Here is an 18,739-nt window from a genome sequence, read left to right as displayed (position 1 = left end):
CATAGCACCTATCCATATTCTATTTTCACATAAAAGATTTGGTAATGTATGGCAGCGATGCAAATTCTAAATAAATTATAAAATGTGTGCAATATGAAATATTTTTCCATAAAAGTCTATAGACTAGCTGTTAATTACAAAAATGTTGTCTAACTTTTCTATTGAAAGAAAAAAAAAAGTTTTGAGGGAAAGTTTCTTTAATAATTATTAATGTTATTGATCAAAAGGCATAGACAACCTAGCAACTACTTATTTACCTGTGTATTCTGAATTGCAAACTACCATAATGCTGCCATAATGCCTTTACCATACTGGCATTACAAAAAGCCATCTTTTGATATTTTAGAGGTCTAGGAGTTTAGAACAATGCTACTTATAATTCTTTTGCATGATATGGAAACAAGACCTGGCATGTACAAATATATAGAAAAAAAAGTTGTGACATTGTGCAATGTCAAAAGCAGTACTAATTTGTCAACAAATAAATAAATACATAGTCTGGATAAATCTGAAGAGATTAAAAGATGCTTTATTAATATCAGAAATTTCTTATGCAAAGCTTTGCAGCATCTGACTATAGTATCCTGGGAAATCAGCACTACTTTATGCAAAGCTAGAGATTTCATGTCATCTTTTTTTTTTCTTTTTTTTTTTTCAGTGTAAAACATGCAGACGTTTAAATTGCCAAACTAGTGATGCTCAAGATGTTGATCCTGAATCTGTAGATCAGTGAAGGATTTTTCCAAACAACACTTCAAGTGATGAAATGTTAGTGATACATCAGTCAATAGTAATTGATTTCAATTGAGCAGTAAGAAATAGTTATCTTTTTCTTGTTGCCCTTCTCAAGCATAAGCATGAAAATTTGCTCAAGGATGAAGACTGCTTTAAAAATTCAGGACTGCTTATTTTGAAAGAAATATTTTTGATGTCTTCCCCAGAGTTGGAATTATCTTATTTTCAATATATAGAAAATATTTAGGAACCAGTGTTGAAAAAAATATTGAACAGAATTTAAGATACAATAACTTCAAGCTGCATTTGTGAACCTTTTATTTCAAACAGAATTCAACTGTCTATTTCAAAGTTATGACAGGTTGGCTATCCAAGTCACAAAAGAACTGAAAGAGCAACATCTCTGTTTTATAAGGTATTTCATTGGGCCTCTCTGGGAAGGGTGAGCTAACATGTTTTATTTAACCTGGTTCATTTTATAGGAATAATTTGTGAAAAATAGATATAGATCTGAAAATGGATTTTGGAAACTCTAGTGTTGGAATGCATTTCTATTTCAAGATAACTTCTAGATAAACTTTAAACTTGTTAAGATAATTATGCCTGCAGAAGCTTAATGCATGTTCCATGGCCATTTCTTGTACAGCTTTGCTTAGCCAGTGTATTTACCACCACATAAAAATTTCATCAGATTAATACACATCCTGTATGCAGTGACAGGCTTTAATACATCCTTTAATAACATCCTTGCCAGATGAAGAACAAGGAATAGCTATTAACCTGTGCTACTGTTGGGACTGAACAAGGAGTAAGGTAAGAAAGTTGTCTGAGCAAGGAAAATATTTTTGTGGATATTTTCTGCCAAGAGCTTGTGAAAACAAGAGTAAGAAATTACCAGAAATAGAATACAGGTCTTGGTAAAGAACAACAGGTTCACAAAACCCCTGAAGAACTTTTAGGGCAGCAAAACAAATATTTTTTTTTCAGAATGAGAAGCTCAGTTTAAATACAAGACTAGACTTGGGTAAAGCAAATCAGCCTGGAGCAGATAAAAACAGTTTTTATTTAAAAATCTGGAGCACCCAAAAAACAAGTGTCAGGTGAGTAAGGGAAAGAAGCAAATCCACCCACCAACCACAAACTGAGACAAGGGAACACATTTGTTATGTTTCCTCAGATCTATTCATATCCTCGTTATGTGAGTATGAAGTGATTTCTTCTTTGGAATCCTACATCAAGTTTTAGCATATCAGGTGCCTCATTGTCTCATGTCCCTGAAGATTATACTTTAACCTTTAAGTAGATGGAAGTGTAAAGATCTGAGAAAGGTTGTACTAAATTAATGAAGATAACTTCTATTCGAGACTATGAAAACTGAACTACATGGCCTCGTTACTGCAGCTGATAGAAGGCCATGCTGAGACTGTGCCAGTGAAACAGGAACTATACTTAAGGCCAAAGTTCAAGAGTGTATGAGTACAGCTTATGAAGACCTTAGCCAGAAGCCTAGTAACGGGACAGGCAATGTGCCCTGAGAAAATGGTACATACCATGGCTGAGACTACAACAAATAAACAAGATCAGAAACAGTATTGCTTTCAAAGTCTTCTAAAATTATTTCAACATTATTACATTTGCATTTCAACTATCAGTGCAAGTATAATATCTAAGTTTCTATAACTTAGAAAAATTCCAGTACAACACTCTGGAGGGGAAGAGTGGCAGGTCCATCAATAGGCAAGTAACACATTTCTGCTTTCACCTTCTAGTTCAAGAGGTTGACAGAGGCAGTGACTGAACCTTATTTCCACTCCACTAATGACCCAAAATTTTCACTCACGAATTCCTACACATCAACCAAAATATTGCAACAGGATAAAGAACATCATAAACCATTCTTAATGTGGAGTTGGAATACAAAATGATGGTTGTTTTTTAATAATAAAAGATGGGAGCAAACCTAAAGGGTGAGAGCAAACCTAAAATCTGCCTCCTGCCATTCAAAAAAAAAAAAAAAAAAAAAAAAAACAACTTTACAGTAGGTACTCTTTTTTATTTTAGGACGGGTTTTCTCTTCCTCTGTATTAATGTCTGTTTTCCAATCTCTGAGTTCATATTTTCACTCTTTCTTTCTGATTTTAGTCTGACTCCTTTTCACAGTCATTTTCTTCATCTTTGATAACATCAGATTGCCCTAAAAAGCCCATTTTAAGCTCTTTATTCTCTGGCTTCCTTGCCTTTTTTCTTCTCATTTCTCATTCAACTCTAAATTAACCCATTAACCATCAAAACTCTCATAATACCAACTCTTTTTATTGCATAGTGGCTTGATTCTCCTAGCTTTCCATCAATCGTTCCCTCTTCATGCCACCATTTAATTTCTTTTAACATCTTTATCCAACAGATATTGCAAATTTCATTCAACAACAGTATTCTTGATGTATAAATTATTTCATACCCACTTCTCCCTCCTTTCTTTTCTTTACTACTAAGATACTGATTACTGTCTCTCAGGTTCTCTGGCCTGGGAGAGGCTTTTGCCCCTCTTTCTACAATGTTCATCATTCTAGCTGAAGTTTTAAATCGAAGTCAAATTCTTCTGGTTTATCAACCTTTCACCTACTGAATAGGCTGGGAGAAATCCCAAAGCCAAATGGAACAAAAATTCCTTAACCTTCAATTTTCCTGACTGCCACCTTTCACCCCATTACTCCTGCTTTTCTCCACATTATACAGTCCTATTATAGTTGTACAAATGGTCTTTTCTATTTCATCTACTCTTTTCTTCTTTTCACCAGCAGGTCTGTTCACTTAAATTCACTTTAAAAATACTGTTTTTAAAAATAAAAAATAAAATAAAAATAATTTAAAATATATTTATTAATTTCAAGATACTTGTCTACAGTATATGCATTTACACAGCATTACTACAGAAGAATGCTCCTTCTAAATAAAATACCCCAGGCATTTATTCCTTTCAATATCCATTTCTTCAGTTTCTAACTCATAATGTTTCATGGCAACAAAATATCTGATAAAAGTTTCACCTAATGCTTCCTGAATGCATGAATCTTTCTCAAGTGCAACAAGAGCATCTTCTAGCTTCAAAGGGATCGATGAAGGTTTCAGATCAGAAACATGGTTTTCTTCTTGGGACATATCATCATACCTAAGTCCTCTTTTTATTCCATCTAGACCTGCAGCAACTGTAGCAGCAAGCACGAGGTAGGGGTTTGCTGTAGCAGAACTTAATTTATTCTCTATATGAGTACCTTTTCCAACATGACATTTGACATTAAAGGCACAGCTGTTATCATTATATGCCCATTTTGCATTTACAGTCTCTTTTGATTCTTTACTGTATTTGGAATAAGGCTTACGGCAGCTGGTGGTAGGAGCCATCAAACAGCTAATAGCTGCTGAGTGTGCCAAGAGACCAGATAGCCAATTTGTTCCGATATCTGTGAGCTCCTCAACTCCATAACCAGCAGAAAACAAATTCTTTTGGCCATTCACATCCCACAGGCTGTGTGAAAGAGCCCCTGAATTGTAGAATCCTGACTCTGAGAAAAAGCTAGCTACATAGTTATACTTCTTAGCCACCTCTTTAATGCCTGTTCTAAATGTGAAGGCACTGTCAGCAGCATCTATTCCAAATGCTGGATGAAAAGTGATCTCCATTTGTCCAGGCCCACTGGAAGAAGAAAAGCTTTCAATGTTGGCTCCAGTATAATACATTCCTTCAATGAGCTCCTGAATGAATGTCTGGTCATGGTTATTTAGTATCGTTGCTGCAGGAAAGGATATTGTCTTTGAATTTACAACCTCAGTAATGCCATAAATACAAAATTCATAAGTGAAGGCAGAGTGAGGCAGAGTGTAGAGAAAAGCCATTGTCCTGAAGCTGGCTCAGCTGCTTCTTGGCAATGTGCCTAGGTGAGGTCATTAGAGGGTTGCCCAGTACAGTGAAAGAATCACATATCACTCTAGCAGTCTGCTCAGTCCAGGGTAGAATTCGAAACGTTGATAAATCAGGGTTGAGGATTATGTCACAATTAAAATTAGTTGCATTTATGTAATCTATTTCATTATCCTTAGGATTCAGGGTCAGTTCAAGATAACTTCTGGGCATGGCAACACCATGAATTGCTTTTTCCTAAACACAGAGCAGAATGACAGATTACCAAATGAGAAAAGAACCGAACAGTATTTCTATGTATGTTAAATTTACAAAACACAGACTCTTAGCAGGAATAAAAGAACACCTAAGGCAGTTATCACTGAGGTGGTGGATAACAGCCAATTATGGTGTCAATGTGAAACCCAGTGAAAACCCTGGCATCAGATATCCTGATGATTGCTTTTTAAATTCCCATGCATAACTGAAAAAAAAAAAATTGTTCAACACCTAATCTTCCATGGTCGTTGTACAATTATGGAATCGTCAGTTATATGGAAACTTTGCAAGTCAAGCTTTTATTTATAATCACATTTTTAGGCTTTCACATTCTCAGAGCATTTACTTTCCATAGATCCAAGTGACCATACAAGACTCATGGCAAAATAAATTCAGCCTGTCACTTCCCTTTAAATGTCATAACGCATACCTCACCATTTTTCAGATGCAAAGTTAAGCCAAAAATGTATGGATCTGTCAAATAAGGGGAAAAAAGAGGGAGAGGAGAGGAGAGGAGAGGAGAGGAGAGGAGAGGAGAGGAGAGGAGAGGAGAGGAGAGGAGAGGAGAGGAGAGGAGAGGAGAGGAGAGGAGAGGAGAGGAGAGGAGAGGAGAGGAGAGGAGAGGAGAGGAGAGGAGAGGAGAGGAGAGGAGAGGAGAGGAGAGGAGAGGAGAGGAGAGGAGAGGAGAGGAGAGGGGAGGGGAGGGGAGGGGAGGGGAGGGGAGGGGAGGGGAGGGGAGGGGAGGGGAGGGGAGGGGCCAACAATTATGCCAACATCTACTTAGTGAAACTTGGCTCATGTTTATGTCTTACATTTATTCATCTAAGAGAAAGGATTACCATCTGAATGATCAGAAGACACAAAATGAACCTAAAAAGGGGGAAAATTTTTAGTTCTGTCTCTGGCTGATAAAACAAAATTTTGCCTATCCAGATGGAATATTTTTTAAACACTTCAAGCTGCACGTAACGGCTCCTCTTAAAATTAATAAATAAATGTCTGCCTTCTCTAAAACAGATGGAAATCCACTGGTAACAATTCTCACTAACTAACACCCATAAACAAAACTGCCCACTTTGGTGAATACTGCTGCAAGGTATCTAAGCTGTCCATTCAACACTGAAAAAGTACTGAAGGTAAACGCCCTATATTACACCCACCTCTCTGTCCACCAAAACCTCCACCAAAAAATAAATAAATAAATAAACAAATAAATTGATAAATAAATTATCACTCTCTTCTGTGCATACACATACAGATATATGTGCGTATATACATACACATCTTTTCAGTGTCCAAAAATTTAATCTGTCACCCAAGGCCTCCATTCTTTGAGCTGGTAAGTAAGGTAAACACAGAGGCTGTCTTTGAACAACATGAAATAGACATTTGCAGGTTCACTTAAGTTAAGTTGCAGTTAACCTCTCAAAACAATTAAAATGACGGAGAGAAAGTTTATTTTGATAAAATCTAAATAACACCAATGAAATCAAATTGTATCTAGATGATACAGATGCAGTTTAGGAAAATCTGAAAGGAAAATAATGAAAATATTGCTCAGGCTTCAGAAGCAACTTGAAACAAAAGTGTTCTATATCTTGTCTTGATGATTTTTTTATTTTTTTTTGGTGATCATGCTTAAAATATTTGTACTGATATGAGTGAAAGTATAATATAGCTATGCACATGAAGTGTCACAGAAGCAATATACTGAAAAGGCTGACTAGTCAGGGATACAACTGCTTCTTAATTTGGTTCTTATTCCCTGAATCATCATATGGCAAGTATGGCTATTAAATCATTATTTTCTCATCTGATTGACTCATAGCTAAAGGCATTTTCATTTCCTCATTTTCTTTCTGTTAGTGGTTACACTTTCTCTTTACAATTTACCTATATTCAGGAACCAAATTCTTTAATTGTGTTGAACTTGATAATTCTGAGGAAAGAGATTATTAGAAGTGCAAATAACTGAAATTATTAGATTTACTTATTTAGATTACCATTTTTGTGGAAAAGAGGGTAATCTAAATTATACTGGGGGGGGGAGGGGGAAAGTCTAGATCCTCTGGGAACATTAATAAGTAGAAGGAACAGATAATTTGTTCGAAGTTGAACTTTCTGCCTGCACTTCAAAAATAATATATATATATATAACATAAATTAAGGATGATGCCATGAAAATACATTATGACATACCTAAAAAACAAAATACTTACATGAAAAAAGCGAGAAGGAACATTCTTTGATCTTGACACACCGTGGAGGTCTATTGATTCAAATCTGACGAACTGTATGTTGTCTCTGGCCATCTGCTGCTTAATAAATTCAATATGAGAGAAGAGGTGAAGGAGAGTTGGATTTCTGAGGCTGTTTATATCAGGCTCTCTGCTGGATGCTATAAGTGAAGAGGAATGTTCACATCAAACAAAATAATGAATGCTGGAATACAGGCTGTTCTCCTAAAAAAGTGCAATAGTGGCAAACAATGACAAAAAAACAGTGTAAAAACAGAACTGAGAAAAATATATGGATCACAAAACATTTTTGTAAGTAAACAGGCAATTTTTTCACCTGAGGATCCATATAGAATCCCTTGTTTTCTGGAGTGGTCTATAATTTGAATGAATTTTTATTGTGATAAGAAAACACAGAAGTATCATGTAGTAAATCCAGGAATTTCTGAGGGATACCTCAGCTGTTTTGTTGGGTGAATTTAGGGGCACAAATATCAGCTGGATATCTATTTCTCATTGAATCCTGGTAGAATTCAGGTGCTGTATTTCTTTAATGCCTTCGAAAAGCACGTGGATACAGAAATGTAATAAAAAGGGCACTTATCTATTAAATCTTTCCCAATACCTTCTGAGGAAGCCTGCAGTCTTCTTCACAAGCAGCAGACATTTAAGAGAAGTTTATGCATTTACTGGAATAGAGTTGCCTTCTTTACTGTATTACAGCAGCTGTAGGACAGTATAAACTTCTTGATATAAAAGCAGTAACATTTGAGTATAAGTTTTATAATGGAGCAGAGACCTAGGCACTGTAACTTCTTTTCACAAACCTCTTCATCTGCCAGATGGCTTTCCTTTTAAGTATCTAAGTATTATTACTATCCAAGCTAAACTGAATAAAGCATTAATTTCAATTTACTACAATAAACTTATTAAATCAAGGGCAAAATCTGATATTAAGAAGAAAAAAAAAAGTATAAATCAAAAAGGTAAAACCAAGGAAAAAAATAATTGTAACATCCACTTCTTCTTATGACCTCTTTCCCTTTCATTTGCTTCAGTTGTGAGCTGCTTATTGAAACACCTTTTTTCTTCTGTCTTCTATAAACATCAGGGCACTATGTCCTCAAATAGATGTACATTGAATAAGGAAGTATTGTTTAAATTTTGTGTTACATTCTGTGTTACAATAGCAGCTAAAACACAACTAGTGAGCACAGAATATATGTAAACTATCCTTATCTTACTTACGTCGTCCAAGTAATTGTTATTTGAATTCCAATTCAGTCGTCCTATAACGTTGTTTTACAGCATAAATGTTTACTGACTTTTAGCAAATTTGACCTCCTTATGGACCATCAATTAGCCATCTATTAACAGAAAATAAACTGTGGCTATTTATCAGATGGATAGAGTTCATAAACATTCTAAGAAGTGTAAGAAGCCTGAGGTTTTTCAAGCTAAAAAAAGTGCTCAAGCCTTTATTCTACAAGTGTTTAACTCATGTGTAAACATTAAAAAAGTAAAAACAATTAACTGAAAAAGCAAAAATTGTCTTCTCCAGTTGGACTTGTTATTATTAATGATAAATTTTTCTAGATTTATCTAGAACTAAAATTAACATTGACCTAGTAGTAGTCTAAAACTAGCCTAAATACTAATTTGGACAGCACAATGGTCAAAAGACAGATATCTATTTTATTTACAAGATTCTTGACACAAAATCTGTTAGAATCAATAGAAACACTCCCACAACTTTCACATACGTTTTAGAGGCAGTTCGTCATTTATGATATCATTTGTATGTTGTGTCCCCCCACTGAAATGATAAGCTTTTGTAAATTATATGATAGATAAAAATATTAATATCTGTCTTAAGACTTAATATCTCTGATTTTGAAAATATGAAAGGGGATTTTTTTTGCATAATATATAGAATGACTGATTAATAACAATACTTATATTTCTCCAGCACAAGTCCCAAAAATATATTTTGTTGGTAGCTGCTGTATAAATCACTGGCAAACTAAGTCCATGAAGCTAGTGATGACTAAAGTTTGGAAAGGTGTACTGAGGATCTGAGTACTTTGTCTTTTCCCAGTTCATATGGTCTTTAACTAGAGCAATAGCTAATGGAGAGAAGGTAGCTAATAAATAAGTTTCTACCTGAATTCAATGCACAGTCTTACATTCTTATGAGGTAGGACTGTATCCATGAGTGTAATTGTTTCCCTAGCTCCCTGGGACTGTAGAAGTAACAACAAATTCATTCTCAATTCATAAACTCTACTTACAGAAACATGTATGTACGTTTCACAGGGTGTTGAGATTTGGTTTCAGATTTTCATTTTAAAAAATAATTATAAATCCATACTGTATTTCTTTTATAAAACAAAATGATACATGTAGATCTTTAGATATTTATGTTTAATCAGTAGTACACAGGAAAGCATTTAATGTTTCTGTGTTTCTGTCTGTATTTCCAATTCAAGTTACCACAGAGAAAAAATTAGTATGGCTTATGTTTTGCAATTACTACAAACTAGCTACTAATCCATGTAAATTATCTACATGTATCTTTTTTTAATATGAATATACAAAACTATAAATATTATATTACTAAATCTACAAACTCTACAAACTATAGTATTATGATTATTTCTAGCAGAAGAGTGATGTCATTCTTCAATCATTACTATTGAAATCATTCAGTTTCCTAAGAACAGCTGACTTCTGTCTAGGGCAAATTGTTACATTTGCTTTATATTCTCAGAAAAGTACCATCACAGAAGGAAAGTCCGCATGTCCCAGATCAATCTGTCGTTATCTGCTTGTTCAAAGAAATTCTTTCCCATGGTCTCTTGTTAAATCACACAGCATCTAAAGCAAACAATTTCTCAGTTCTATAAGAGGTGACTGTCAAACTGATGAAATGAAAAGAACGTGTTACATGTTGCCAGGGGACTTAACAGTGACAGGAAAAGGCTGACCTAACAAATGTAGTAATATTGGAAACTCTTCTTTGAGAAATACAACCACCAAGGTATCATAAGGCAATAACAGCAGATACCAGGAGGTAGTCTCCAGATACAGATCATGCACTGGAGAAGGGACCACATTTCCACTGGTCCCCTCAAGTATCTTCTTCCAGCAGCACCAGCTGTGCTAGATACAACCCTGCTGCAGTCACATAGCTGCTCTGCTCCCTCTTCCTGTCCCATGAGAAGGGGTCTGGGTGCCCTTAGAAATCTGTCATTGGGTGCTCTGAAGGTCTGTGTGATATTGACCCCCCTTTATAAGTCTTGGGTAGATGATATTCACTGGCATTGTGTCCCACGGGATAAATACATTTACACCCTTCTAAATCCTATGAAAATACCTGTCAGTACTAACTTAAATATAGCCATTCATCTTTACATGACTCTGGTCTGTGTATTCAAGAGCAGACAGTGTACGTGGTTTGTACAGCATATTCTTACATTTGTCTTAAAACATTAACAGCCTCTTTCTCAAACCTCATATGACAGCCTTTCCAATGCTATACATCATTCTTACTGCTAGTGTTTAAAATCTCTCTTTTGTATCCCCATCTGTATTTTAACATGGTAGGTAGGAGTACTGAGTTATATTTAAATAGTAGTATTGATATGAATAGCAATCAGAAACATTTACACTTGAAAACATTATGTAATTTAACTTTATATTCACCTAACTATAGTTTCACCAAAAATGTTTACAATATTGATTTCTGCAGTCAAAAGGTGTTCCGTAACTCTTATTTTTTCTCCCCTACAAGACCTTTGACAGGGGAAGAAAGATGTAAGCATACCAAAAAATTATTAAAGTGTGGGAGAAAGTAAAAATATTTCCCTGATCTGTTTGATTTTCATATTTGAATGTTTTTCCATCTGTTTCTTTGTCTCATCTTGTTTTCCTTTTTAATCTTAACTCTGAAAATGGCTTTTTAAACGAATGTGGTCACAGAGAAGTTCAGCTCTTTTTCATGAGTTTCATATCTAATTTAGAGGCCAGTTTCAACTATCCATAGATTATTCTTTCCAAACTGTACAGTACTGACAGTACATGACATGGCTTCTCAGAGGAGCTACATTATTGAGAATTAAAATAGAAAATATAATTTTATTTACCAATTGATGAAAGATAAAATAAAAGACTCATTTTTTCTATCTTCCAGGGTGTTTTATAAAATGGCTGTTCTGTATTGAATGAGAAAATGATCACAGTTTTATATAAAAGTTAGAAACGATTCCACCTAGGCAAGAGAATTTGAAAATATAATATGTAGAAATGTCTGAAAATAATAATGTGAGTAATACCTAATTGATAATCTTAAATACGATGGATCTAGAGTGCCATGCCTTCCTTCAAATTCAAATAGAAAAATTGGATTTAAGAGAGGAATCATTAAGCCAAGTTCCATGAAGTGAGTTATACAGTATTGCAAACTAGATAGCCCCTTCTGATTTAAAAATATTTGAACTAATGAGGAAAGAAAAAAAAGTCTTAAAAAATAAAAAATAAAAAAATAAAAAAAACGAGTACAAGAACCACATTAGCCAAAAGTAAAATTATTTAGGGAAAAGAAGGTTTTGCACAGTAGTCAAGGTAGAGACTAAATTCTTCTTGAATACATTATAGAAGGAGAGGTGGCAAGCAAAGAAATCAAGCAGAGAATCTATTTCACTTACATTAGGTCTAAACTAATTGTTCTGGCAATTGTTACTATCACTGTTATTAGAGAGAAACTAAGCCTTTCTAAAGGACAGGAAGAATTACTGTCTGACCATACCTCTTTTTCTCACAGAGCTACAGGATGACTAGTTTACTGCAGGCACCAGAGACAGATGAGAAGAATTTCACCCAAAAGGGTACATAATAGAGCAGAAAGATAGGATGGAAGTGCTATCTGAGCATTTTTGTTTTGTATAGATCAAGAAAAAAAATGGAAAATCATACAGAGTCACACAGCAAGAAGAGATTTTCAGCTATTGGTATGAAAGATAAAGGACTTAGGAGTTTTGGTTGGCTTTAAAGAAAAATATCTGCTCTTACAGCTTGTGAGGAAAAAAAAAAAAAATTTAGCAAGTTATATACAGCTCAGCTCTAAGGAGAAAATGAAAGAAAAAGAAAATATGATGGTTTGTTTGACAGAAAATAGGGGCAATCGAGAAGGTTTAGGAAGGAGCTAAACTTAAGCCATGTTATATTCAAGTTGAGTTCAAAATGTTGAAAAAGCAACATCAGAAAAAAAAAATGAACGGCAGATAGGATATAAGGAAGGAACATGATGAAATAGCATAGCATTGTTTTTTTCTCTTTGGGATAGCTGTGAGAACAGAACAGGTTATATAAAATATAAAGCAGAGAAGACCAGCAAGTCAAAAACACTGTCTTCCCCACAGTAATCCCCAAGGTCATGCAGGAATGACTGCAAGAGGTACTGAACATGATCAGCCCAGAACAGGATTTTACAAACATCTCCAGTCTCCACTTACAGCTCCTAAAGTGTTTTCATTTCTACCTCCTGATCACTGAGCAAAATCAGTGGGAACAGACAGACATGCCTCTTCCAGGTGAGCACAGGGGATGGTGAACTCTGGCAGCAAGGAGTTCAGACTTCGTTAAAAACGTGGCAAACATTGGTTTCTGTGGAGCAAAAAGTCTATGCTATTTGCATTGTATGAAAGTCTTCTTTTCATACTTCTGCCTATAAATGCCAGTTATCATCCCTTTTAACTGCCTTTTTACCAACAGTGACAGCTTTGAACATGTTAAGAATGGCATCGTGAGATTACTCATTGTAATGGAAAAGTGCTCATAGAATTGATTAGTTCCCCTCTTAAGAAATATAAGAAATATAGCCTGTTAGCAGCTATTTAACATATGGGTCCCTTCCAACTCGGGATATTCTATGATTCTATGATTCTATGACACACTTTTCCTTAAAAGGAGAATTTAGCAAAGGAACTAATAGTAACTTGAATATTTGGGGTCAACACCCGAATAACTTCTCATGTTGGAGGTTTTTTTCTGTGCACCTAACATTTCAACAGTCACTAGGTAACTTGTGATGCCTACAGCTATAGTTAAGACATATTTTCATTCTTCAGAAATTTCCTCCACCCTCCTACAGTTCCTGATCCAATGCTGGTCACATTTACATGTCCTTACTTGACATATGCACAAGATCAGCCCTGTTGAGAGGACCCATTCCTGGAGCTGTGCATATTTTAGCTCTTCCTTTTTTTTTTTCTTTTTTTTTTTTTTCTCAGCTACAGACCAGGATGTACAAAAGGGCATTTGAAGCCCCCTTGATAGCCTGATTACAGTGTGTTGCCCACCTACAGCTACATGGAGATGCTGTTGTCTCTTAAGATCCAGAGGAGAGTTTTGTCCTAAGCCTGTGCAGTGGCACCAGGTTGTTCAGGTCCCTCTGTCATATACTGGGTGGCCCAGATGGCTGCTGAAGCCACCTGCAGTCCCCAACTCTGGTAATTAATTTCCTTCTGTGACAAAGAGAACGCCACCCATGTTGTGAATCACGATCCTTGGGAACTCCAGATTTCTCACGTAAAATTTTCTTCGGTCTCCTCTCTGGTTACCAGAGCATAAACATTCCAGTTTAGCAGTATGTAAAGCAACATGGGATATGTTTTGAGTTCAGTGAGGTTAATATACATTTATATTATATACTACATATATAATACGTGCATTCCTGTGTGTATATCTACATGCTATAAAGTGTTGTGTAATGCTATACACATGAAACTTCATCTGCATTTTTACTGTTTGGAAGACTCTCTCTTGGTCTCCCAAGATCACAGGCAGTGAACAGCTTATGAAGCATCTGATTATTAATGACTACACGCTAATTTGCAGAAGTGCCCATAATTATCATATATGGATACTTATGCAAATAAAATTCATAAATTCATATTAATGCAGTCAGTAGAGTTGACTAATTAGCTGTAAGTGTTAGCTTCTATCTTTCCATGGTGATGAATTAAATTCAAAGAGCTTTAGTTTCAGCTCCAGTTTCACTGACAGTGTCTAAACAGTGTTTTTCATATTGGCCAAATACTTTGGGTGTCATTTATTCTTTTATTATTATTATCCTGCATTGTTATTTATTTATTATTAATTATTATTATTAATTGTTATGAATTATTATTAATTATTATAATTTAATAATAATAATAATAATATATTGCCCTCAAACACTTCTTTTCACAAAAGAGCTGGCAAGCAGTATAAAGTATTCAGAAGATGAATAGAAATCCCATGCAACTTCCAAACAGAATTTTGGAACAAATGTATGGACTTTTTTTTTTTGAGAAATGTTAACCAGGTAACTAGCATGGCTGTATTTCAATCCTCTGCATTACAATAATTCCCAGCTACGTTTTAGCCCTCCTACTGCTTCCAGCTAGTGACTGTCCCATAACTGAAAGGACAGGTGTGTAGTTTTAGAACAGTAAGGTATACTCCAGACATCCAAATATCTGTAAGTGCTCAACATAACAACTAAAGAATTACACTGGGCGCTATTTATCTAATAATTATTTATTATAGTCATATAATTTCAATGTTGTCCTACTTTATATTCTATATTAAACAAAGACACAAAGAGAACATTCTGTAAATCCAATGTTTGGAAAATTTGCTGAATATGAGTAGTATTTCAGATAGACACAGTATACATGTATAGTATACATGTCTAGATCCAAGACTTTTGTTCAATCACTTTGGTAACTAAAATGGTCAAGATAATATTTTAGTCATAAAAATAAAATATTTAGGATTTTTTCTTATAAATCTTAATTAGCAATGAAATATTGTTTATGCAAAGACTCATTAAAGACTGCAGAATTTTATCTAAAGCTTTCTGCCCTTCATTTGAGCTACCGAGCATATTCAATGAAGATTAATTTCAAAGCACACACGTTTATACGTAAGTAGAAACTATTTCTACACAAAGAATGTGTTGGTTTTTTTTTTTCATTTATCAGTGGAACTATAAAAGTATACACGGCACCCTGTCATTTGTTTGGTCAAAGACAAACGGAATCCAAACCTTACGAGACTTGTTTTGTTTTAGATATGACAAAACAGGATTCCCTCACCTCCCTTCATAGTTAGTTTTCAACTAGAGTTCTCTCACAGTCTTTGTTACTGTCAGTGACACAGATAAAAATTAACCCCAGGCTCATTTAGGCATTTCAGAGTTAGGAAAATAATCTAAACTAAACATGTAGAATTCTTCCCCACTGAGGGGAAAGAGAAGCCAATTTCCCAAGGCAAATTTCTCATTAACCATTCTGTCTTTGAAGAGAGGATGACTGTCTTTGTCTTTCTCTACTGACAAAGAAATGAGCTTGACTAGATAGACACTTTAGTGGCAATATTGTGGTTGAAATCTCTCTGTGGAGTCTACAGTTAATCTAATCTATTCCTTATACTTTTTTAATGGTGTTATGACAAAGAATAGTTTTTTATATTTTTTAAAACTTATTTTCTTGTTTTGCAGAAAACAATAGTAATCTAAATTTGGCAATGAATTTTGCTAGCCTTTTAGCAGGGAAAAATAAAAAAAAAAATAAAAAGCAATATTGTAAGGGAACAACATCCATTGTAGGCTAAGAAATAATCCTCTAACTTGTTTATTCTAATAGACAAAAATAGAGAGTGGTTTGAGCACAAAATATCATTTCAGACATTTATATTTCTCATATAGTGCACTGAATTAGCTTTGATGATCATAGAGTCATAGAATGGTTTGGGTTGGAAGGGACCTCAAAGATCATCTAGTTCCAGGCCCCCTGCCATGGGTAGGGACACCTCCCACTACGTACAACTATTCATGGATATCTTATTCGGATTTGTTCAAACTGGCTAACACAATGTCTACTGAAAAATCCTCCTGTGGCCAACAAAATTTGGTATATTCAAACTGTCTGTTTTCAGAGCACATACAACCATGTTTCTACCATCCGAAAGCAGACTTTTCAAAGAGCAGGATAACTTAATATTGTTATACAAATTTAATTATGACTATTACATTTTATTGTATAATCAATGATGGACAATTTTTTTTTATTAATGAAGAGTTAAGATTCATATTTATTGTATCAGTCAGATAAGCCAGAGGACATCATATCTGCCCTGAGAAGCTGATAATGTTATCTGACACTGATACTCCTGGAAGTTTATTAACCTGGTATCTCTTCAACTGGCAAATTGTTGTTTGCGTCCTTCCTGGAGCAGACACAAAGCAACTAACTGCTCAAGCCCATTACATTATTATAGTTAATAGTAGCTTTCAGCTTGCTGATCCAGCTAGCCCGGAAGTTTAGTTTTTACTGTTTCAAAGAAACCACTACCTCTTAGTAGCAATTAATTGGCTCTATAAACACTTCCAAAATGGACTTATTGAACAGCATGAAGATAAGTGGAAGTTCTCTGCCTCATTTGCTTTTCTTCCCCTATAGTTTATATTAGATGTTTTGCATTCCAGTCCTCTCACAGGACTAATAATTGCAAACATCATCCCTACATGGGAGCAATTTCCACTGCTGGATATGTTAACAAAAAGGAAATTTTAAGAAGCCCAAATGCCTTCAGAGTTTTTCAGTGTCTAGCAGACCTTTGGGAAATGTTGCCTGCACTTAGTTTAAATGAGGAAATATTTCAGTTTTAATGAACATGACATGACCACTTGTGCATGGCAGTTTTTGGCAGGCAGCTTGGCATCATAAATGCCTTACTTTCTAAAAAACTCAACATAGATGTAGGGTAGAACTTCTGATACACCCCAATGATACAGAAACTATGGGTGTCAATTTTCTCATTAGTTCTGACTAAATTTTGCAACTTCACAGAACCCCACAAAATAACAGAAGCATTTTCTTTAACAGCACAGCAGGTGATGGTTAAATATCCTTACCGGTGTGGCTTGCAGAAGAGCCGAACTCAATCTCCGGAGCAGTGCTTTCTGCACTCGTAGAAGTTGCTGGTTGTCTCAGAATAGGTTGATCCACCTCACTGCCTGCTGGCTGTTGCTGATCAGACCCAGCAGAGCTGAGGACCAGAAGAGATTTGCTCTGCTGTCCCACTCCCTCCTTGTGGAAACTGTGGTATTTTTGATTCTCTTTTCCAAAATGGAGACTAAACATCTCAAAGGATCTGCCCTGTTTGTCAGCTATTTTCTCCCCAGGCTTCAGGTTTTGCTGGGGAAAACTGCCACCTGACCTGCCGCTGCAATTGGGCCCATGGTCAGGCAGAGGACCTTCACTTAGAAATTTTTTCAGCTCTTCCAGACTTTGTTCAGAAATGCCAGGTGTGAAGGACTCTGCAGTACTTCTTCCTTGTGTGGTTGCAGTACCCTCCAGGAAGCCTGTCTTTGTCATATGAAATTTGCTGTCTTCATCTGTCCTACCCTGTTCTTCTTGTATACAGTCCATCTTTTCACTGTCCTCTTCCTTGTACACTGTGTCTGCACACCCAGCTTTTTCTGTGTTGCTGGCAGCTTGTGCACCCGTCGGCAACTTTGTTTTACCTGGTGTATCTATCTTCTTATGCATTTTTTCTGTTACTTTTTTCGCAGTGCCAGCATTTTCTGGGATTTCATGTGTTTCCCCCGACATGTCTTCTTTCACGCTGCTGACAAAATGGGAACTGCCACTATCCCCTCTGTCTTTTTGCACTGGAGGAAAATTAGTCAGGTTTTGAAGGGATTGATGTGATGGTGGTTCTGAACAACCAGTGATTCCTTGAAGATGATGAGGATCTGGGATTTTCAAGGTATGAGACAACTCTGTCTTCTCATTTTCTAACAGAGGAACATGCTTTGTTGTATCTTTGACTCCTTTTTTCTTTCTGAAACTACATATATTGTTGCCATCAACTTCATCATTGGCTCTTCCAGATGTGTTCTGTAACCAGCAATAAAATATACAACCAAATAATATGCATGAATGAAACAGAACATAGGAATGGTCTACTAGCACCAGCTTCATTTACCTTGTGGCATTTCCATCACTTCTTGGTCATGGAGGTCTCTGTGGATACTTACTACCTTCAAATTATGCTATTTGGATAAAATTTTCTTACTGAAAATTGAGTGAGAAGGTCTTAGGTTTTAAAATGAAACTGGTCAAAGTACCTTCGTAATTTAATTTTTAGGCAGACTTAATAAATGAAAATATAAGACCCTGTACACTGTGACATCATTTGTCCAAAAAATGTGGCTTTTAAATGTGAAAAAATGTATTTTAATAATTATATTTATACATGTTCTTGTTCATATCAAAAACATTTGTATTTATAAAGGAAATAAATAGCCTTAAAACACAGAATGCTGCCAAATATTTGGGATTGTATGGGAAGTGAAACCTAAAAATAATCTGGCTTTAACTGAATTTCAAGGATCTAGTTTGGCCAAATAACCAAACTCCAAGGGCAGCTGTCAAATGAGCAAACCTCTATTTGGATATATATTGAGGAAAGAACCAGAGGATGATGTTTACCTTTCTATTTGGCATTGATATGATTTACATTGTAGTGTTGGGAGCAG

At 35.4% G+C, this 18,739-nt stretch overlaps 1 protein-coding gene across 1 annotated transcript; it reads right to left on the bottom strand.

The window, feature by feature from the left end:
* Positions 1–3,140: 3,140 nt before the first annotated feature.
* LGSN (lengsin, lens protein with glutamine synthetase domain) lies at positions 3,141–18,304 on the bottom strand. Its single transcript, XM_080584870.1, is given in 4 exon segments — positions 3,141–4,614; positions 4,616–4,891; positions 7,132–7,310; positions 17,111–18,304. Coding segments are annotated over 4 exon segments (2,460 nt in total). The 5' UTR covers positions 18,183–18,304; the 3' UTR covers positions 3,141–3,681.
* Positions 18,305–18,739: the final 435 nt, after the last annotated feature.

Source organism: Anser brachyrhynchus (assembly GCF_964034855.1).
Source record: "Anser brachyrhynchus genome assembly, chromosome: 3".
NCBI lineage: Eukaryota > Metazoa > Chordata > Aves > Anseriformes > Anatidae > Anser > Anser brachyrhynchus.
This window is presented reverse-complemented; position numbering and strand designations above follow the sequence as displayed.